Source organism: Aphis gossypii, chromosome 1 (genome assembly GCF_020184175.1).
Source record: "Aphis gossypii isolate Hap1 chromosome 1, ASM2018417v2, whole genome shotgun sequence".
Lineage (NCBI taxonomy): Eukaryota > Metazoa > Arthropoda > Insecta > Hemiptera > Aphididae > Aphis > Aphis gossypii.
This window is the reverse complement of record NC_065530.1, coordinates 39,411,522-39,436,607: the sequence shown is the minus strand read 5'-3', so window position 1 is coordinate 39,436,607 and position 25,086 is coordinate 39,411,522. Positions and strand designations below refer to the sequence as shown.

The 25,086-nt window shown below is 28.0% G+C and overlaps 1 protein-coding gene across 1 annotated transcript in view; it reads left to right on the top strand.

Moving 5' to 3' along the window:
* The window catches only part of LOC114124808 (muscle-specific protein 300 kDa), a 73,400-nt gene that overhangs the window by 30,647 nt on the left and 17,667 nt on the right, over positions 1–25,086 (top strand). The window contains 21 exon segments of the mRNA XM_050202560.1: positions 697–891; positions 3,609–3,788; positions 4,325–4,471; positions 4,546–4,704; positions 4,758–4,970; positions 6,818–6,967; positions 7,057–7,167; positions 7,851–9,191; positions 9,695–9,943; positions 10,084–10,248; positions 11,280–11,363; positions 11,432–11,590; positions 12,712–18,466; positions 19,166–21,468; positions 22,092–22,421; positions 22,577–22,885; positions 22,958–23,239; positions 23,351–23,644; positions 23,711–23,983; positions 24,058–24,309; positions 24,379–24,714. Of these exon segments, the coding sequence (XP_050058517.1) occupies positions 697–891; positions 3,609–3,788; positions 4,325–4,471; positions 4,546–4,704; positions 4,758–4,970; positions 6,818–6,967; positions 7,057–7,167; positions 7,851–9,191; positions 9,695–9,943; positions 10,084–10,248; positions 11,280–11,363; positions 11,432–11,590; positions 12,712–18,466; positions 19,166–21,468; positions 22,092–22,421; positions 22,577–22,885; positions 22,958–23,239; positions 23,351–23,644; positions 23,711–23,983; positions 24,058–24,309; positions 24,379–24,714 (13,287 nt within the window).

The following is a 25,086-nucleotide window of genomic DNA, read 5'->3' as shown; positions in this document are numbered from 1 at the left end:
TGTGGGTGAACAGTTTAATACAGACGGTTTCTTGTATAATTTTGATTGGCCCGTCAATAAAATTACACAATCGGAGGTCAAACATTCGAAAATTATCTTTTAGGTTTGGTTCGTTTGATATGCGGACCGTCTCAAATGTGTTTGTATATTACCGAAGACTTATAAATAAAACGTCCTTTACAGTGTTGTTGTGATGACTAATATTATTCTTCATGTGCATAAAACCTGTTTGTACAGCATCCATGCGCAACTAAAAACCGTATTCCGTCGTCAGTGCGGTTAAACGTTCGTCCGTTCTCGTATTATAGTTGTTGCGATTTGTTTATCCTGCAGCAAGCGCGTATTCTGTGCCACTTGACTCGTTGAACTGTTGTACGCAAATACCACAACGTTATTATAATATAATATTGTTTTATCGTTTTCACTCGTTCGCTATGCTATATCATGTTAAAAAAAAAAAATACACATACTTCAAATTATAGCAATCATTTAAAAAATTTAATCGTAATTTGTACACCTAAACAGTTATTATCAACAAATTAATTAAAAACCGAAGAAATGTTCATAAATTAACAAATAAAACTATTCATAATATTACATTACAGATCACTAATTGTGGTTTTTTTTTTAATTTCATTTATAATTTCATTGTTTCGTCAGTAGTAAAATAGTCGTTAACCAACATTGCGTTTTCAGTTCAATCCGCTGGAGCTCGTCTCCGAAGAATTGACGAGTCTGATGGATTCAAACAGTAGAGGCCTTAAACGGGCCAAAACTATTCGAACTGAGTATGTGAAGTATATAGACGATGTGCAGAGATGGCTTCAAGAGGCTGAAGTGAAGGTTCAAGATCGCGGCAGTGAACCAAAAAAAGTCAAAGAACATATTCAGGTACGACCTATAATATAATAATATTATTCTACATGTATTCATATGATACGATTTTGAAAGATATATTCTATAATTTTATATCTTAAATTAATTATTTTATTCGGTTTCGAATATTTATACTTAATGATTAATTGAAAAAATCACTTATACAATATACATTTCGTAAATATTATGCGAAATTGCAAAAAAATATTGTCATTAATAAATAATACAATCCAATGTGGTTAACTCGAAATCATCGATACCTCGAAGTTTTTTCCCGGCCCTTAGAATTTTCTTCTTAAGCAATACAAAAAAATCTCGAAGTTTCGATTTTTTTGGTTATATATTTTTAAAATTATATACATCTATAATATTATAATAAATACAAGTATTTTGAAATTCTTGGATAACTTGAAAATTTTTACCGGTCCCTTAAACCAAGGGACCTAGGGAGGGGGTATTAAATTACCTATACAATATTATAAAAAAATTATAAAACAATTTTTTTAGCTTAAAACCCCTCCCGAAATTAATTTCCAGTTACGACCTTGCCCTAAACTTCAAGTCAGCCAAATTTAGTTAATACAGTTCGACTGTATACAGCTATAAGTAAAATCTATTTGTAGTTAATTAGTTAATAATTAACGAATTATTATTTTTTTTAAATTTTGATAGATGTAATAACTAATATTATCTACCTAATTATTTTTTATTAAATATTATTAAATATTTATAGTTAATCAGACGTATACATTTTTCAAGCCGGTAATCATACCTTTTTAATAAATTATCGATTTATAGTAATTGACCATAACATTGATAGTATGTTTATTTAATTATTATTTGTATTTTACATCATTGTATCATGATAACAAGTTGCCGGTGAACAGTAATTTTTGATGATAGAAATGCGCCCAAATAGTTTTATTTTATCTATTAGTTTTATATTCAGGTGAACTTTTTAGTGTTCGACAAATTCAGGCGTTTAATTAACTTAAAGGCAGGGTTGAGTAAGAGCTTTTTCAACAGTGTTTAATTTCTTCCGATTCCATTAGTAAAATATTATAATTTATTATGGTTTTAATAAAATGTAGGTAATACATTAAACATTTTAAAATAATTGCTTTTTGTTCACTCATATATCCGTTGAACAATTTAATATGTTTGACAATATAATATAATATATTATTTGAAAAATGAACGTAATTTATTATTTAGATAACATATTTTGTTGAATATGGGTAGTCAAATATTTACGATTTAAACATAATAAATTTATCAAAGACTAATTTTTTGGTCAACTGGTCAAGACATTGTAAAATAATACATTAAAATAAAAACTTACACTAGGAAAACTTTTCAATACCTACACATTTATTTTATTTAAAAATACTATTAATAAAATGTATATCTAGTGGCCTTAGCGCGGTATAATACTTGTTTGTAATTTTTGTAAAAACCTCATAAGTCATAAGGTTATTAGTCATACTTTTATTATAGCTACCTTCTCTAGTGTTATCAAATTGATAATTTAAATTGGACTGTTAGTTTTACAGTAATATAAAACAATTAGCAATAATAAAAAATTGAGAAGGCTTTTTTTTTAATTAATTAATGACATTCAAGGGATACGTTTTGATTTATTCTTGGCTTTTGAAGACTTTAGTACTCTTAAATGATACTGTTATTTCTTCCTTGTTATTAGCAGCAAATAGCTATTTAAAAACATACTTAAATTAATTTGGAACTATTATTGGTTTAAACAAATTGTTATGGCATCATTTTTTTTTCAAATTTTACTAATCGGGTGTTAGAACTTTAAAGTTAAAACATCGTTATATTATTCAGTTTACGGGAGTATTCAGGAGTTACGTCATTCATTATCTTAGGACATACGGGGATTTTTTTTTAATTTTTAAGTGTTAAATAAGTTGCATGTTTCAGATGTATTTGGATGTATAGTTTGAGTTGATTGACTTATGATTATACCTATTAACTACTATATTTTATTGAATTATCGTGTTAATATTAAATATAAAGATAAATTACTTTTAAATTAATATAGTATTATAAATATAAGACGAGTAACAGTTTTTCAAAAAATATATTATTAACAAATTAATTATTATTATTATTATTATATATTTTAATGGGTACTCAAGTAAGTTAAAAGTATATTTTATTATTATATAATTTTATTTATTTTATACTATAATTATATTATTGAATATTTAAAATTAAAAAATGTACTAATATGGTAATTTTATAGGGATATGATTTTTTTTTATGTTTGAAGATAACATTTCAATTGAATTAAATATTATAACATTTATATACAATTTTAGTTAATATATATTTTACAATTAATTAATTATTTATATTCTTGTTAACTATAAGCTGTTATAAGCAGCAACTTTTTTAATTCCAGCAAAATGACAATAAATATGTCGGTACCTATATATTATATTCTAACAAAGTATTAATATTAAAGTATTAAAGTTATTTTTATTGAAATTTAATAAAATATAATCAGTACCTCCAATAATCGTTTTAAACTCGAGTTTATCTGTTCTTTTTATTACCTATTCTTATTTTTTTTATTAATATTTATATTGTACCGAATTATAATATTAGTATATAAAAATAAGACTACTTACTTAAAGTAGGTAACTCATAATAAAAATTTGTTTTACGTGCTGTAGTTAGTAAGAATATTTTTTTGTTTTATTTTTTAGACCATTGAAGATGAAATAAGTGCAATTAATGATAAACTAAATAAAGCTATTAAACACGGAAACGAAATCGTCGAAAAAACAAAAGATGAAGAAGAAAAAGAAATGATTCCAAAAACGATTGAATCGTTAGTAGGAAAAATGAGTCAAGTGAAATTTTGGTTGGACGAAAAACGTAGTCAAGTAAGCTAATATATACACGGAAATCATTAATACCTAATTAATAACTGTATCTATTATGATATTATGAAATACGAATAAACTATAGTCTATTCAGAAAAAAAAACTATTACATTGTACTATTACGTCCATTATTGTACAGATTTTTTATTAAAACATTTTATGATATACTATTTCAAAGCTTATTTATATAATTTATATAAATTTAAATGCGATTTCTTATATATTATGTACCTATTGTACCCAAAATTCAAAAATAAAATTAATCATAATAATAATAACAATAAATCAATAGATATCTAATAATATACTATAACGTCTAAAACTAAAAACTAAAATTAGGTTTATATGATAAAATATATGATACAAGTAGACAATAAATACTTATAATTAGATGTACAGAAAAATTATTACTAGGTATAATTATTATTACATTACATCTAAAATATTCGAACAAATTTTTAAATTAAAAATAATAACAATAATGTTTTGCATATTATAAGATTCTTTGATCTGTTAAATTGACAATTTTTATTTAGATTGGTGACACTTTGGATGCCTGGCAAAAATTCTTATCTGTTTATGACTTGGTGATGGCCTGGTGCCAAAGTAAAACAAATTATTTAGAAGAACCAATAACTCTAAGTTCACTCGAAGAAGTAAAACAAAAAGCTCACGAATTTTCGGTAATATAGCAATTTATACATTTTAGTGTACCTACTTAATGTAAATTTTATAATTTGCTGTAATTTTTTATTAGGCTGCTGTGAAATCAAGCAAACAACAAAGCAAACATCTGGCTGAAATGAGTAAAGAATTGGATATCATTGCTTTGTCAACAGATGTTGGACATTTGCCTGAAAAACTAGAAGAAGCTAATAATGCTAAAAATGATGTTGAGGGAAAACTTTCAGAAAAGGTACTCAACTTTTTCATGTAACTTCAAATAATATATAAAATATAATTTTACAGAATGCTCTATTACATGAAACATGTGAAGAATGGGAGCAATTTGAAAGGAAATTAAAAGAAGTAAAATTATTTATCGAAAAGTCTCAAAATGCTATTGAATCAGCTGCCAACAAAAAAAGAACACTACGTGAACAACATGATCTTAGAGAAAAGATGTTGGCTGATATTACAATACAAAGAAAAAAGATTACATTGTCCACTGAAAAATTGCAGGTTAGACACTACATTATATTATCTTATCTGGAACATTATTTAATTAATTTCATATTAAGCTATTTATCCCTTATAAAATGATAATATTATGAATTTAAAAATATAATTTACACTGCTTTATATAGGTATCTTGAAGGTTTTTAAATAATTAAGTTATAAGCTGAATAATTTTAGCGTTTTTAGCTTTAGTGTTATTTTATGTAAGACTGTTCTATGCCTATTTTTTAACTAGATTCTAAAATAATTATGGACTATTCATTAAAAATTTACAATATTGAATATTTAAAGTATAGGGAAGTTGTACTAGTGTCCATACTTTTTTCATTAAAACAGTCCTAAAAATACAAAACTGTTCTTATGTCTCCTTTGCCTATACTAGTAGTATAATAACAAATAAATTAAAAATGATTTAAGATTTAATACTTTATTTATTTTATATTAAAATTTTAATGATAACAAAAAAAAAATATTAACATTTTATTTTATTTTCTATAACATATTGAATACCGTAAAATATAATCTGAAAATGTTGTAATTAAACTCTCAATAGTTTTCAATTATTTTTATTATATTTTTAAAAAATTGTAAAATGTGAAAACTAATAAACAAAACCACAAAACTGACTAAAAAATAATTAAAAATAGTGTAGATAGATATGCAATATTATTATTTTCTTAGAGTTTGAGAGCAATGAATCCAATTCATCCACATTTTGTCATCAAAAAGAATACACATAAAATATTGAAAAATAATTTCTGCTTAAAATGAATAATAATTTAAAAGTATAAATAAATTGAAAGAAATTCTCAACTGACTTAATTAATTATAATTGGATACACATAAACAAATTACAAATTACACTAAAATTGTGTATTTATAGTTGTAATATAAATACTATATAATATATATCTACTTTGGACATTTGTGATGGTTTCAATTTATAGTGATGTAGTTAAATTTAAATTTATAAGTTACTCTATTATTTATTTTAATTTCTCCAAGAATAAATGTCACTGCTATTTGTTTATATGTTGGAGTTTATAAGAAAAAAATTTTACAAATTTTATTAAAATACTAATCTTAAAATTGAAATATATTTATAAAAAAATACAAAATATATTAATTAGTTTGTAATATGAATAGTTAGTTAGATATTTTAATATTACAGAAATTATCATAATATGAGTAATTGTTATGTTATGTTGATACAAAATATGCGTATTATTTAAATTTAATATTGTATATAGGTACTTTATAGCTCATGCTATACAAATACACAATCATTTACCTATGTAATAAAATTTTTTAATTTTAAATAATAGTATTTTATTTTTGGATAATGAATCAACTGTTCAATATTTTATACAATTTATGTTGCATTTCAATATTTTAATCTATGTGTATAGTAAGTGTTTATAGAGTTTATGGATAATTTCAACTGATTTAATATTTTTAAGTGAACCGCTTATGACAATTTTTTACTTGATTATTATAACATAAACTTTGATTTCTTTTAAGTTATATTATAATTAAACCCATCAATGTTTCATCGCATGATCATATTTAAAATATAAATTTAATATTTTTTATGATCTAAAAATGTCTTAATTATGAAAATACATATAAATGTATAATTTTTTGTTCATATCTTAGTTTAAAGTTATTAACTATACTTATAAGTTATAATAATTGTTGTGAATTTATATAATACAAAATAAAATATATCTAATAAAATAATTTTAAATTTTAAATATTTTATAAAATTAGAAACAGATGTTTTTAAAATACAATATTAGTCTATATATTTCATAGGTAATATGTTTTATATGTATTATATTAAATTTTAGATTCATTTTCGAGCTGGTTTTGGTGGCAGTGAAAACATTGAACATTTAGCTAAAGATAGTTTGGCTCAGTTAGATAAATTGTTCAAAATTGTGGAAGAGCAAGCACATAATTTGGAAGAAAGTCTCTTACAACTCGATAAATATCAACAAGTAATAATTTATTATTTATACATATTCAAATTAAAATAATACTATTAATAATACAATAGTAACTGTTATCTATTTTTTTTTTTACTAAGGAAATACAACATCTACGTCAAAAAGTTATTACTGCTGAGCAACAATTAAGACTAACACAAAGTCCAACGTATTTACCGCACGATAGACAAAAGGCTATGCAAGAACAAAACGTAAGTATTCAAATAAATTTAAATTTCAAAAATAAGTAATTTTATTGTTCAAAATAAAACAACAGTGAGAGATATTTTTATGTGTTATGTATACGTATTGAAGTAAACATGTTATAAAGTAATATTATAGAAAAATTGTGTGTAGAATACGTTTTAGTTTATACTTTACAACATTACAAATGATTATTAGTAAGAAGGAATTGACATAAGATAGAAAGAATACATTTTATTGTGCACATAAATTACTTAGTAAAGATTGAATAGAGTCTAAGTCTAAACATTAAGTTATAATTAATTTAAGTGTAAGTAACAGTTATATGTGCTTATGTACTAAGATTAATTATAATGTTTTGTAAGACATTTTGGATACACACATTAAAAAAAAAATACTCTTCTGAATGAAAAAATTAAAAAAAAAATCCGTTCCATTGGTTGGAACATTGCAGGCTTTCCAAGAACAAATACGAGTGCTGCAAAGCAAGATTAACTCAAGAACTGAAAGAATCAAACTGATCATTCAACGAGGCTCCCCGATATCCGACCCTTTACTAAACTAATTAGACATTTAAATGCATTTATTTATATACCTTCGTATTCATTCCAAATTTCTATTTAAGCTATATAAAAAAAAAAAAAATCCAAAATAAAAATTAGTTTCTAAAGGCATTTATTCGGTCACGCAGGACGTTCGAAACGCACTGGAATCATATCAGCAACATTTGGATTGCACAATGAATGCTGTGCGAACGCATATCAAACATTTTATCGGTTCCAATCCTTTGCTGGAATCCACATCATGTACAGATCCTGTAAAAAATCTTAAAAATTCATCAAAACAAATAAGCAGTAATATTACTAAAACTCCCCAAATAGTGTTAAATTTAACTGAAACCGATAGGCATCAAACACGAATTAAATCACGGTCCCCTTCGCCGTTTTGGATAAAAGGTGAGACGTCGACGTACTCAGAAGTTGTCAAAACCGGTTACGTATTGTCAAGGAATAACAGTAGAAGCCCAAGTCCAGAATTGAAACGAATCGATGTCGAGGGCGGAGTACGTATGAGTAGAAAGTCAAGTTTCAATAATCTACTCCAAACGCCATCATTGACGAGAGCCAGAAGTAAATCACCAAAGGATAGATGGCAACCGAAGGATTTAAAAAAAAACACTACTTTACGCGTATCACCGCTGCAAACAACGTCGTCTTCAGCATTTACTGAGAATGAACAATTAAAGGAAGACAACTTAAATTACATTACTCTCGCACTACCAAGTTCTAAACCCGTAAAACGACGATCTCGTTCCAGAAGGAACCGAAACGTAACTGAGAAAGACTCCGGAAACAAACAAGACACCGATAGCGAATCCTCAGCGAACGTTACAAAAACATTTATACCCTTAAGTCAATCAAGGGACACTATGAGTTTGTCATCGACAGAGAAACCGGAAATTGTCGTGTCAAACATAAAAACTCGACGGAATAGCGAAGATAACCTCCAATCGCGAAACCTGGTCACTCAAATCTCTGACACATGTAACCCGGTGTTTTGCGGTGGTGATTGGGATTTATTGACCGAAGCCGACACTGTTGAGGCAGTACCATTAAACGCTGCGTCGGACACCGTTGACTTTTCGAAATCTCGATTGTCATTGGATGGTGTGTTAGGTAGCACCAGATACTCGGACAGCTGTTTCGATTTAAACGAACGATTGAAAGGGATATTTGGTTCGGTTGACCAGAAACACTACAGGCATCACCGTGTTATCGATCGTCCGCGATCTAAATCTGATACTCGTGATCTGAACGAACTCACTCAGATATTTACTAACCCCAATATCGATGACAAAAATAAGTACACGTGCCGTTTCGAACGTAGTGCCGGATCGGTTAAAACCCATCTCAATAGGGACTCCTCTTCCGGTAGACGTTCTTTTGATAATATTATTATCTTATCCCCTCTTGGAAACACGCAAATGGAGCGGCAGTCAGACGGAACTATTGACATCGAACACGACGAGTCTGTAAGGTTACCTACCTGAGTGTTGACGTTTGTGCAGATTTTGGAATTGTTTTCGTCTGGGCTTAATAATTTTTATATATTTGTGTGATAGTTCTATTAATACTCGTATTTCTTACACTTGACGGTTTGTCAATTTTTTAGAAAATCATTTCTAGTATTTGAGTTATTAATATCGTAGGAATTTTGACATATTTTGTACCCGACAATATATTTTTTTAAATTTGATTTTGCATATTGTTGAACTTAAAAGACTATATTATAATACTAACAAATATGTTTGTGATTGTAAATATTAACTTCTGTCTATAGACTTCAATTATAATATACCCTTCATTCAATAGTTTTGAATACTAAACTCCAAAAGTATGGTTTTTGTGAATTCTATTGTTATTTGTTGCATAATATAATAACTAATATATGATTTTTGGTGAATTCTTCATTAATACAAAAATAGTACTTTAAAATAAATTGTCTTAATTGTTGGAAAATTTTATTTTTTTTTAGACTATCAAATCACATTTACAAGCACTAAGCGATGATAGTATACCATTAGAATTAGCAATGAAACCATTTGTGATATTTGATGAAGGGCATACTGCAATACAAGAATTAACTTCAACGCAAACTATGATTACTTCATTAATCACGGACGATAGTGATCAATCACAAACTAAGGCAATTAAAGAACTGAAGACATATATAGAACAATATGAACAAATGTTAATAGAATTAGAAATTAATGAAGATAAAGACGTAAGTAAAATACTTAATTATTATATTATACCTAGGTACTTCTAGTTACTTTAATCTTGTAAGTAGTGCAATATATTATAATTAAACTATTAAAGAAATTACATAATTAATGTAATATATGTACTTATATATTTTTATAGGAATCATATGATTTAAGTAAAAAAATTATGAAATTAAAAGACATTTTAACTAGATACAAATCTTATGAAGAAATAGAAGAATTTCAAATATTAATTGTTCATCTTAGAACTATCATGGAAAAACTTGAGAATATAGTGATAAACAGAAATAACATGGCTACTCAGGTAAATCAAATAATCTTGAATAGGTATTTTATTATATAAATTAAGGGTTCTGCTGAGTGCTGGAATTTATTTAATGAGGAACAATAAAATCAATATTTAAATCTCGACGCTGCAACCCGTGGCATTGTAAATTTATTGTATAAGTCGTAAATTATAATTATTGTGCTTGTGGTTGTATGCTGCGGTAACGGACAATAATATACGAATATAGCCGGTTTCTAGTTTCTACCAAAAATGAACTTTCCATTTTCTGTCTGTTATAAATTATAGAATTTTGTAGTTTGGGAACCCTTACGTATATATTATATTATTATTATATTTATATTATTCAACAATATGATTTAAATATAATTTTATCATAATACTTAATAATTAGATTGAAATTTGTGATAACAAAAATTTATTTTAATTAATTAATTTCATAGAAATAAAATGTTTTTTTTTTTCAAAAAATTAATTTTTTTGGTACTTTATATGTACATTTTTATTGATAATTTGATTTAATAACTTTTTTAAATAATATCTTTATAATATTTTTGTACGTATATAATAATTAAAAAAAAAAAATTGTACTTAATGATTTACCTAAGTTGTTAAGTTGTATGTGTACCTACAAACTACAATTATTATTTAACGAAAAAAATACATAATACATATATAATCATTAAAGTTACTAAATATATTATATTATTAAATTTTTACGTAGGGCTTATAAACATAATAATTTTTTAATTTATAACTGCAGGTGTAAAAAGAAAAATAATAATAATAATAAAATAAAAGTCTCGTTAAGTGATTATCTGATTAAATAAGTATTTTTATCAGAAGAAAAGATTTTTTTTATAGAGTTCATTATATTATGATTTTTGATTATATTACTTTAAATAAAAAAAATTTAAAAAAACAAAAATTTGTAAAAAATGGCTGTATTTTATACACGATAAAAAATTTACATAAATTGGTTAATACTTTTAAGTTTTATTGTTTGGTTATCAATTTAAAAAAAAATTAACTATTATTAATTTGTTTAGATGAAATTAAAAGATGTTGATCATATCATATGTTATTATGAAAATTGGTTATTAACAACTGAAAATGATGGTCCCAAATTTGTGGTAATTTTATCATTGAAATTGGTAGGATTGACTTTAATTGATCTTTAATTAACTTTTCATAATTTCAGGACGATATTGAAGAACAAATTATTCAATTAAAAGATAAACTACAACAATTAAAAACATATGAAAAAAATGTTGAATATGAGACACGTATTTTAAAATTTCAACATATAATTGAAAAACTTGAAATTATTAAAGATAACTTCACAAAATTGAATCAAAAGGTATGTTTTAATAGTTATTTAATATTTTTATTTAATACATTAATAATTTTAACAACTGTAAATTAGTTGATGTGATACTAGAACTTACTGTAGATTTTGTACAAAACAGAATTTTAAACTGTGAAATTTAATTAAATTAGTACCTATCACATTTTTTGATAATGCACGGTATTATTTAGTTGACTACTAGATAAACGTAGTTGATTTATCTGATTACTTTCAACATATTAATATATTTTCAATTATGCGAGTTCTTTTGTGTGATATTGTTGAACACTGAGGATACAAAAATATGTTAGAATATATGAACAAAATGTCCAACATTAATGCAAAGACCATAATTTTCATATTTTTAATTTTTAATTATGTTATTATTTATCATAAAAAAATAAAAATGTTCTACTATTATAAACTAAAACTAGTATAATGCAATTTTATAAGGAACTTGTATCAAATGCCATGAAAAAATTTAAATAAATAGCAATAAAATAAAAATTATTTGAGTTGGTACCAAGTTGGTTTAACAAATAAAAATGTAATGAGTTTTATAAAAATCATTCAGTAAAAAACTATTGTAAGATATTTGTAAAAATTGCTTTTTATAAATTAGAATTTCATAAACAGTGTAATTAAGTATACATTTTTATAACTACATGATATTTGTTTTCCACCACCATAACACAAGTAAAACTAAATTTATTGTTCTGATTTTTACATAATAAAAATTACATTTTCAAACCTTTTTAATGACATATTTTATTTTGTGTAAAATCTTTTGCTCCTTTCTATCACACATTCATTATATAAAATAGGGAATTTGTAATGCGAAGAACATTACATAAGTTTGCATATTATGTTTTTAGTAAAAACATGTTAAAAATACTTTAATTTTGTTCCTGTATACTTTATAATTATATAATTAATTGTAGATTATTAAGATTGTGTAATTAAAAACTTATCAATTAAACATGGTTAAGAAAAAATAATTATTGAAAAATATATTATATTTTATAAAAATAAAACATAAAATTAATCAATCATTTTATTGAGCTCATTACATTTTAAACGATGAAAATAAAAAGTATAAATATTTATGTAGATAAAAAATGCTTTATTTTCAGGACACAAAATACAATGTTGAAAGCACGATTATATCAACTGAATTATCTTGCATGAATTCACCTAAAGATTTATATAATACTAGTGTAGAAAGCATGATGATTCCAAAATTAAACTATTCATTAAATCACCCAAAAATAGGATTACAGTCGCAAGAAAAATATAGTGTAACTGCCCCGAGTATAATAAAAAACACCGAAAGAGAGAATGAAATAAACACAATAAATATGCTAAAAGACAGTGAAGTTTTAAGAAGTCCAAAGTTAGTGAGGAAAGTAAACCAAGCATTGCGAGATGAAATAAATGTTGATAGTAACAAAGTATTAGGCTCTCTAGAACAAACTGAAATAGACACAAATAATCGTTTTGAAATTGATAAGCCATTAGAGAAAAATAAAACAATAGCCGTTAATACACAATTTCAATCTACACATCATGATAATATACGAAAATCAGAATCACCAGAAAAGAAAGAAGATAAAAAATCCAAAGGTTTTCTTCGGTTTAAAATGCCAAATGTGTTTATGAAAAAATCAAAACAAGGTGAAATTGATAATGAAAGTATTCCAAGTAATACACAGGAACAAAGTGTAGACATTGAAAGTGATAATGTAAAACTATTAATGTACAAAAGAATGAGTAGTATAATTAATGATACCAACATTTTACAACAAAATGAAAACAAATTAAATGATGAAAATTATAAAAAAGAAAATAATCAAAAAATCCAGGATAAAGACTCACCACATAATGTAAAGGAAGATAATAGTACTACACTTACAAGTATCAATGATAAAGTAGCACGGATAATTGAAAAAAACAAATTAAAATATCCAAGTGATAAAACTATTCAAAAAGTTCAAATAATAAAAGAGAACCAACTGGATACGGGAAATCATGAATTTCCGATTACATCTGATACACAAATCATAAAAAGTGATCCCGCTGTAATAATTAACTCCCGCAGAACAGTTAGACGCATAATGGTTATTGACGGAAAAGAAATTATAGTAGAAGATATTATTGATGAACCTATATCTGGTGAATCTGTTAAAAGTATTATGAGAAAAATAACTAAGGATGGTAAAGAAGAAGTTGAAAGTATAAGTGATCCAACAGAAATTGAAAAAATATTACGGTTGTCTGGAACTAATGATAATGTACAAAATACATGTGTAACTATTACAAAAACACGAAAAACAATGGTAAGTGGAAATAATATTGATGGAGAGGAACTAGATGGATCTATCATTAATGATATGAATGAAAAATATACTAAAAGGACGTTAAAGGACGGATATGAAATAGAAGAAGTGGTGAAAAATCCGGATGAAATAAAAAAAATGATTGGTCTCCAAGAAATAAAAAATGATTATATCACTGACAGTAAAGTTACAACCACTAAAACACGAAAAATAATAAAGCGAAGAATAGTTGTCGATGGAAAAGAGACGTTGATAGAAGACTTTGACAAGACAGAAAACGAAGGAATATTAGATGAAAGTATAGAAAAAATAATAGGTAACAAGCAAGACTATGAATCCATAGAAGATAGTTTTGAGATAATTCCAGCATTAGGTTTTGAAGATAATGTAAGATCAATCGACAATAATATGGATCGTAACAAACCTCAAGATGGTGATAGTCCATTATTATCAGAAGAACAAGAACATATTGAAAATCTAGGTATAAATAAATCATCTAAAGAAATTGAAACCTCTCCTTCTTTCTTAAGTAAAATAATACGTAAAGGTTTTAAAATATCAACACCCAAAGCTAATAAAAAATCTAGAGACAATGCTATAGATGAAAACATAGAGAAAGATGAGAAAATCAAATCAGACTTAAATACTTTCCTAGAAAAAGAACGGGAAAACAATAGCCTGCAATATACATTACAATCAAACGAACCATCATATTTAGACAAAAATGAATCAAATACTGAAATACAAACAGATAAAGAGAAATTGTCAGTTATCAAAGAACCTTGTATTTTAAAATCAAATGGAAAAACTAAAAACGAACTTGAAAATGTAAACAAACAAGATGAAGATACAAACAAAATAAAAAAATCAGAAAAATTGATCAGTGATGTTAAAAAAGATGAAGAAAATGAACTAATAAAAACGGTGTTACTAGACAAAAATAAGTATGAAATGCTTTCTAGTAATATGACGGACAGTGATAATAAACAAAATGAGAGAATAGGAGAAATACAGCAATATTCAATTATAGATAGTGAAAACGAGAAACATAAAAACAAAAATAATGATAAATCAGATCTACCTCAACCAAACATACCTGAAACATTAATCAACGTGAAGGAAAGAACAACGGAACAAACAAACATTTCGAAGAAGGTACAAAATGTAATTGAAAGTCCACATAAAGACAATATCACAAAACAAGAAGATCCGACAAACAAAAGTAGTGGAAATATACATAAAATTAAGAAAACACGAATAATAAGAAAAGTTATTATATCCAACGGAAAAGAAACAATAGTCGACGAAAATATAGCAGAACCTATAGAAACAGAAGAACGCTCAGATATTACGTTACCAGAAATAAATCCGAATGTAAAAGGAGAAGCACTTGAAAAAGATGAAGATCAACTACCCAAACAAAATGTTAATTCACCTTCATTCTTAAGTAAATTGCGTAAAGGTCTAAAAATGTCAACATCCAAGACGGATAAAAAATTGAAAGACAAGGGTGATACAGTAATGTCAGAATCGGACGAAAAAACTAAATCTTTATTGAATGATTTTATTGAAAAAGAGAGAGAGAACATAATCGTACATTATTCACCAGCAACTGATGACAATTCTGGACTTGAATATCCCGGAAAAGACGAACGTTCGAAAACGCCCGTAGAAGGAGATAAATCAATCGTGCTACGAAATTATGAGGTATCTGATATTTCTGGAAACGATAGGCCTTTAACGTCCAACACTCAGATCAATCAAACTGGAACGGCCACCACGTGGAAATCGAGAAAGGTTATTAGACGCATCGTTATCATAGATGGTATAGAATGCGAGGTAGAAGAGATAATTGATGAACCGGAAGCTGGTGCACCGGTTAAGAGTATAACGAGAAAAACCATTAAGAACGGCGAAGAAATAGTTGAAAATATTATCGATCCGGAAGAAATTGAAAAGATCTTACGTCTCTCCGTACTCAACGATAGCGTAAAGAATACCAGTGAAAGTGTAACAACCACAAGAATACGTAGAATCGTTAGGCGAAAAATTATTGTAGATGGAAAAGAGTCTGTAGTAGAAGAGACAATTGATGAACCTAGTAGCGACGAGATAACTGATAACGTAATACTAAAACCGTTCGCTTACGGTACAGAGGGGGTACAAACATCTATCAGTGACCTTCCTGTTGACCATAAATTAATAACAAAAACTATAACGAGGAAAATTATTAGGCGTACCGTAGTGATAGATGGGAAAGAAAAGGTTGTAGAGGAGGTGGTGGAGGAACCGCAGAGTTTTGATTTTACAGAATCGTTAGGTCGAGAATTAAATAAAGACGGTAATGAAAGTTACGGTACTACAACAATCCCGCTGGATAAGCGCACAAATAGGGACTCTGAATTTATAAACGAGACTCAAACAGACCATACCGTTTTGACGACGGTAAAAACTCGAAAAATAATACGGAGAATAGTAATTGTGGATGGTAAAGAGACAGTTATAGAGGAGGAAGTTGATGAACCTGAGACAAGAGATAACTCTAATTTGAATGATATGGATAAAGATGAACAGAAAACAATTGAAATAGTTGAACAACCGTTTGAAGTAGATAACGTAGATGTCGATAAAACCCAAACAGTAACCACCCGTACAATTAAAAAAATACGGAAAATAATAAAGCGAATAAAAACAGTGGACGGGAAAGAAAAGGTAATAGAGGAAATTGTGGATGAACCGATAGAAGATTATAACATCGAATCAGGGGAAGGTCTTTCAGTATCTATTCCAAGTGTTGATATCATAACTCCTACGATATCCGGAGCGGAGTTGCCAATCACAATAAAAGAAACCGATTTACCATCCGTCGATGTACCTGAAGTGAAAGCAACAAAACATGACGTCAAAGTTCCCAAAGTGGATACCAAATCAACCAAATTCGATTTGTCCGACATTAAGATTCCTGGATTCAAAGGTAAAAAAGATAAAAAATCCAAACCTACTTCGGAATTGGATATTAAATTCGACGACAGCATTTCGGTGGATATTCCTTCTGTAAATGTACCTAAAATCGAAGTTCCGACTACAGATATTAAAACACCCGACATTAAGATCAAAAAAGGAAAATCACCAAAAGGATCAACCGATATTAATATCGACATCAAGGAAAAGGTGACTGTTGACATTCCATCAGTAACCGTCCCTAGTGTTGATATTAAAGCTCCATCAAAACAAACAATTGAGGAACAAATTAGAACCGTTGAAGCTGGATTGCCATCCGTCGATGTAGAAATACCAAAAGTTGATGTTAAGAAACCGGATATACCAAAAGCCGGAATCAAAGCTGATATCAAAACATCGAAATTCGAATTGCCGGATGTTCAGATTCCTGGATTCAAGGGAAAGAAAGATAAAAAGACCAAACCTACTTCGGAATTCGGTATTAAATTCGACGACAGCATTTCGGTGGATATTCCTACTGTAAATGTACCTAAAGTAGAAGTACCGACTGCAGAAATTAAAACACCCGATACTAACATCAAAAAAGGAAAATCACCAAAAGGATCAACCGATATTAATATTGACATCAAGGAAAAGGTGACTGTTGATATTCCATCAGTAACCGTTCCTAGTGTTGATATTAAAACTCCATCAAAACAAACAATTAAGGAACAAATTAGAACCGTTGAAGTTGGATTGCCATCCGTCGATGTAGAAATACCAACAGTTGAAATTAAGAAGCCGGATATACCAAAAGCCGGAATCAAAGCTGATATCAAAACATCGAAATTCGAATTGCCGGATGTTCAGATTCCTGGATTCAAGGGAAAGAAAGATAAAAAGTCCAAACCTACATCAGAATCAAGTATTAAAGTTGACGATAAAATTTCGGTTGAGATTCCATCTGTGTCAATTCCAAGTGTTGATATCATAACTCCTACGAAATCTGGAGCGGAGTTGCCTATCACAATACAAGAAACCGATTTACCATCAGTCGATGTACCCGAAGTGAAAGCAACAAAACTTGACATCAAAGTTCCAACAGTGGATACCAAATCAACCAAATTCGATTTGTCGGATATTAAGATTCCTGGATTCAAAGGTAAAAAAGATAAAAAATCCAAACCTTCTACGGAATTGGATATTAAATTCGACGACAGCGTTTCGGTGGATATTCCTTCTGTAAATGTACCCAAAGTAGAAGTACCGACTGCAGAAATTAAAACACCCGATACTAACATCAAAAAAGGAAAATCACCAAAAGGATCAACCGATATTAATATCGACATCAAGGAAAAGGTGACTGTTGACATTCCATCAGTAACCGTCCCTAGTGTTGATATTAAAGCTCCATCAAAACAAACAATTGAGGAACAAATTAGAACCGTTGAAGCTGGATTGCCATCCGTCGATGTAGAAATACCAACAGTTGATGTTAAGAAACCGGATATACCAAAAGCCGGAATTAAAGCTGATATCAAAACATCGAAATTCGAATTGCCGGATGTTAAGATTCCTGGATTCAAGGGAAAGAAAGATAAAAAGACCAAACCTACTTCGGAATTAGGTATTAAATTCGACGACAGCATTTCGGTGGATATTCCTTCTGTAAATGTACCTAAAGTCGAAATACCCACTACAGAAATTAAAACTCCCGATACTAACATCAAAAAAGGAAAATCACCAAAAGGATCAACCGATATTAATATTGACATCAAGGAAAAGGTGACTGTTGATATTCCATCAGTAACCGTTCCTAGTGTTGATATTAAAACTCCATCAAAACAAACAATAAGGAACAAATTAGAACCGTTGAAGTTGGATTGCCATCCGTCGATGTAGAAATACCAACAGTTGAAATTAAGAAGCCGGATATACCAAAAGCCGGAATCAAAGCTGATATCAAAACATCGAAATTCGAATTGCCGGATGTTCAGATTCCTGGATCAAGGAAAGAAAGATAAAAAGTCCAAACCTACATCAGAATCAAGTATTAAAGTTGACGATAAAATTTCGGTTGAGATTCCATCTGTGTCAATTCCAAGTGTTGATATCATAACTCCTACGAAATCTGGAGCGGAGTTGCCTATCACAATACAAGAAACCGATTTACCATCAGTCGATGTACCCGAAGTGAAAGCAACAAAACTTGACATCAAAGTTCCAACAGTGGATACCAAATCAACCAAATTCGATTTGTCGGATATTAAGATTCCTGGATTCAAGGGAAAGAAAGATAAAAAGACCAAACCTACTTCGGAATTCGGTATTAAATTCGACGACAGCATTTCGGTGGATATTCCTTCTGTAAATGTACCTAAAGTAGAAGTACCGACTGCAGAAATTAAAACACCCGATACTAACATCAAAAAAGGAAAATCACCAAAAGGATCAACCGATATTAATATTGACATCAAGGAAAAGGTGACTGTTGACATTCCATCAGTAACCGTTCCTAGTGTTGATATTAAAATTCCATCGAAAAAAACAATTGAGGAACAAATTAGAACCGTTGAAGTTGGATTACCATCCGTCGATGTAGAAATACCAACAGTTGAAATTAAGAAGCCGGATATACCAAAAGCCGGAATCAAAGCTGATATCAAAACATCGAAATTCGAATTGCCGGATGTTCAGATTCCTGGATTCAAGGGAAAGAAAGATAAAAAGTCCAAACCTACTTCAGAATCAAGTATTAAAGTTGACGACAGCATTTCGGTGGATATTCCTACTGTAAATGTACCTAAAGTCGAAGTACCCACTACAGAAATTATAACGCCTGAGATTTCGGAATTAGGAGTTTCTACAAACATCAAAACTCCCGATGTTAACATCAAAAAAGGAAAATCACCGAAGGGCACTGATAATATTGAATTCAACGAAAATGATAACATTTCTGTTGCTGTTCCATCAACTAGTATAAAATCAACTTCCATTCCTAAAGCAGATGATCTTAAGAAGAGTTCTGATTATGAAGTATCAACTACTGGTGTTCCTATCGCAAGTATTTCGGACATAGACATCGACGAATCTAAACAAATGCCGGATATAGAAATTGATACCAATGTAGATAATATTCAATCAGTTAATCAAAACGTTAATTCGCCGTCATTCTTAAGTAAATTGCGTAAAGGTCTAAAAATTTCATCATCCAAGACGAATAAAAAATTGAAAGACAAGGGTGATACAGTAATGTCAGAATCGGACGAAAAAACTAAATCTTTATTGAATGATTTTATTGAAAAAGAGAGAGAGAACATAATCGTACATTATTCACCAGCAACTGATGACAATTCTGGACTTGAATATCCCGGAAAAGACGAACGTTCGAAAACGCCCGTAGAAGGAGATAAATCAATCGTGCTACGAAATTATGAGGTATCTGATATTTCTGGAAACGATAGGCCTTTAACGTCCAACACTCAGATCAATCAAACTGGAACGGCCACCACGTGGAAATCGAGAAAGGTTATTAGACGCATCGTTATCATAGATGGTATAGAATGCGAGGTAGAAGAGATAATTGATGAACCGGAAGCTGGTGCACCGGTTAAGAGTATAACGAGAAAAACCATTAAGAACGGCGAAGAAATAGTTGAAAATATTATCGATCCGGAAGAAATTGAAAAGATCTTACGTCTCTCCGTACTCAACGATAGCGTAAAGAATACCAGTGAAAGTGTAACAACCACAAGAATACGTAGAATAGTTAGGCGAAAAATTATTGTAGATGGAAAAGAGTCTGTAGTAGAAGAGACAATTGATGAACCTAGTAGCGACGAGATAACTGATAACGTAATACTAAAACCGTTCGCTTACGGTACAGAGGGGGTACAAACATCTATCAGTGACCTTCCTGTTGACCATAAATTAATAACAAAAACTATAACGAGGAAAATTATTAGGCGTACCGTAGTGATAGATGGGAAAGAAAAGGTTGTAGAGGAGGTGGTGGAGGAACCGCAGAGTTTTGATTTTACAGAATCGTTAGGTCGAGAATTAAATAAAGACGGTAATGAAAGTTACGGTACTACAACAATCCCGCTGGATAAGCGCACAAATATTGACTCTGAATTTATAAACGAGACTCAAACAGACCATACCGTTTTGACGACGGTAAAAACTCGAAAAATAATACGGAGAATAGTAATTGTGGATGGTAAAGAGACAGTTATAGAGGAGGTAGTTGATGAACCTGAGGCAAGAGATAACTTTAATTTGAATGATATGGATAAAGATGAACAGAATACTATTGATTGTTTAGTGTCTACTGATAAATCCCCACTTAACACCTGTTCAACGAAATTGATAGGAACGAAATTAATTGGTGATAAAGCTAGAATGATACTTGTGTCAGATAAGGTCGATGATCAATTACCAAAAGTAAAAGCATTTAAACTGAGTGACTTATCCACGACTTCTAATTATCTTAATGACATTAAAAATAATATTATGAGATCTGACAATAATAAAAAATATGCTACGTATTGTATATTCTACGATGAGATTTTGGATTTATTGGATTTTATCAAATTCTACATCTCAAAACATAAAGTAAGTACTCCTTTATTTATTCGTTTTTGGTTTTCTTATTGTATATTTTATAGTTATCTGTATTATAATTTACTGTAGATATTCCTTTAGTGTTTTTAGTTGTACAGTTATTGCACATTTGATATGTTATTGCTTAGTATTTTTTTAATTTTAAAAATTTTGAGATTACCGGTTTTTACCTATTTATCGCAATTTTTAGTATTAATAATATACTATTTTTTCAAGTTAAATGAGATTTTAAAACATGTTAAATCGTTAGTTTTTATGTTATTGACGAATCATGCATTCATTTTTTAAATAATTTGTTTTCTGTATTCTTTAATTAACTAAAAATTAGTACTCATAAATCATATATTTAATATTTTTATCAATTTATTTGTGAGCAATATTCATCTTTTGTTTTAAGTTTTAAAATTTTTTTTCTAAATTTCAGCATTGATTTTAATTTAATTGTTTTTAAATATTCACGTATTTAACTCTTTAGTTTTTTTTTCATTCTTTATTTATATTGTAAATATATCATTAGTTATAATATAATTTAACTATGATTGAATAAAGTCTTTTTCAGCCATGATTTATGATATTGTTGGATATTATTTGATTATTTTGATATTGTTATTTAGAAATTGAGTGATGCTGACTTGGAATTCCATTTGGAGGAACCCATAAATTCAAAACAAATTATAAATCAAGTTGAATCAGTTATTAAGGATGTATCTAACATAAAGGAAAAACAAACTAACAATAGTGAAGAATTTGAAAAAATTAAATTGATGATAGAAAAACTTCAAAATAAGATAAAATTAGTAAAATGTCAGATTGATACTTTCAACGAGGATATTGATATAGTGGATTGGCAGAATCAAATTTTAGCAATTGATAACGTTCATAAAAAAATAGAACAATATAAATCAGATTTTGAACAATTAAAAAAAGGAAAGTCGTCATATCAAGTGAGTAATCAAAATTACAAAAATAATTAATATTTTGATTTTACTAATACTATAATATATATCATTTTAAATTGAATACTCAATCAATTATTTAAATGTTATATGTTTGTTTCTTTTATATAGTTTTTATTTATATTGATTATTGTATTGTTTAGGAAAAACTTAACAATTTGGAAATATTATTAGCTCATAATCAGTTAGTCATTGAAGAATTATATGATATTATAAGTACTTACAAATTAAAATACAACTTGAAACATAAATTACCAGATGACACATATAAATATTTAAAAGCTGCGATAAAACTTGATAAAGAATTAGGAAATACAAACAAACTTTTTATTGATGAAATCGAAAAAGATAATTTCACCAATATGCACTCTAAACATTTGGAATTAGTTTGTGGACCTGTAAAAAATTTTAATGAAAATACAAATAAATATTATAACATCAAACATATTCTGGTATGGTAGACTTTAAAATAATTTACTTTAATTTGTAATGATAACTCATCGCCTACGGCAATTTTGTTTTAGGAGGATCTTGATAATTATCATCATGTTATCACAAAACTGGTGAACTTAAAAACTTTATCGGAATCCCAAAAACCCGATAAAAACATCATAAAACATTTGGATACGGAACTGAATAACACTCAGTTAAATATAAAAAGGCTTTTGTCTATTCAAAATGAGTGGACTCGTTTAGAACATATTTTAACAGCTGAACAAAAATGGTTAGATGAAGTTGGAGTTTCTATTCTTGATCTAACGAAAATAACGTCAATTAATTACGTTGAAACGCTGTCTAATACACAAGTAAAAAAGAAATCAAATAATGATTTTCTGTTTTTAATAATAATTAAAATTGTTTCAAATATTTTTATTTTGTGAACTAATTTGATATTTTTTTTTACATTTTGTTTATAGAATACAATCACAAATGTGACAATTCATTACGACAAGCTTATATATTTGAAGGACGTAATAGAAAAACTCCAGAATCAAATTGATGTAAAACCGTTATTGTATGTATGTGAACAACATGCGAATGATACATTCAAATTGAAGAATAATTTAAGAGCAAAGGAAATGCGCTTGATGACGTTTAAGAAACAATTTGATAAATACAGTGAACTCAAAAACAATATTGAATCGAGTTTGTTACGTATTACATCAATTTTGAAAGATATTACACCAAACCAGGAAATCATCGATAGCAATGTAAGAATATATAATTATTAGTAACCATGCTATACCTATGTATTTATTTGTAAAATGTTTTATTAGATAATTCGATACGAATTAGAGGTTTTAGAAGAATCTATTAGAACTTGTTCCAATAGCTTAAATGAATCACTCGATATCTTGCCCATCTCTGATGGACAAGGTGAAATTGAAACCATGGGGTCACTTGCAATAGAATGTAAGGCATTAAAAGATAAACTACATAAAACAAGATCTACCATGGATAACTGTGACATTTCAAAAACATTTAAACACCTCGAAACCGTTTTAGAAAAACCAAAAGACATATTATTAGACCATATTAAGGCGCTCAAAGTATGTAAAATATAAACAATTATTAATTTTTAATTTAATGTAAATTTAATTTAATTATTTTGTTCAATTTTCAGGGTGTGTCATATGAAATAATTGCCGCTGAGAGTCTTGAGAATAATGACCAACAATTAATTGCCTTCAAAAATCAATGTAATAGTCAATTAAAAGATTATTCGGATTTAAATAGCAAAACCGAAACATTACGAAATACACTGTTCGAGCTAACCAACGATATAAACAATGCTAATTTCACTTTGTCAGAATTAGAAAATGAATCATATAAAAACAGGCACACTTCCGAAACAGCAATATGCAAAACGTACCATGTAAGTTGTACTATTTAAATATTTTCTTATTTAAAAAAAAAAATGATTAACCGCGTTTACGACTTACAGCAAGTTTCGGACAATATGAAAAATATACAACAAACGCTGTCGTTGACTTCTCAACAGTTGAAACAATTAAAAGATAGTCTTAAGCACTTTAAAAAAGACAGAAAAATATTGGAATCTGAAGTGAATGAGGTTGAAAAACGGTATAAACAATTAAAAACAAAACATCAAAGTACACTCAAAATGTTGGAAAATAAGTGCAACTATTGGACAATGGTCGACGAGCTGTTGCTAAAAATTAGAATAAAAAATAACCATATAAACAATTTAATTTTAATCCCGTCGAACTCGGATACCCTAGCTGGCAAACATTTAGAAGCGATATTGAAGCACCTTAAGGTACATATTTCAAATGTTTTAATTTATAATATTTTGATTGATATACTATTATAAGAAATTATATGATTTTGTAAATTCTGTTAGTTGATTTTCCAGCAGTTAGCTGGCGATTTTTATCTAAATCTTTGTTTGCCGTAAATTATTTTTTTGACAACGGTTTTTATATAGAAAATAATTGCATATTTTATTTGTTAACTTTTACTTTCAAAGATCAATCTACATAATATGAATAAATACGAGTTGGTCTTTCGTCATGAAATACATATAAAAATAACAAAAAATATAATTATTACATTATAATGTATAAATATTATAGTATTATAATATTATATTATAGTTTATAAACTATACTAAATTGCTAACTAACAATAC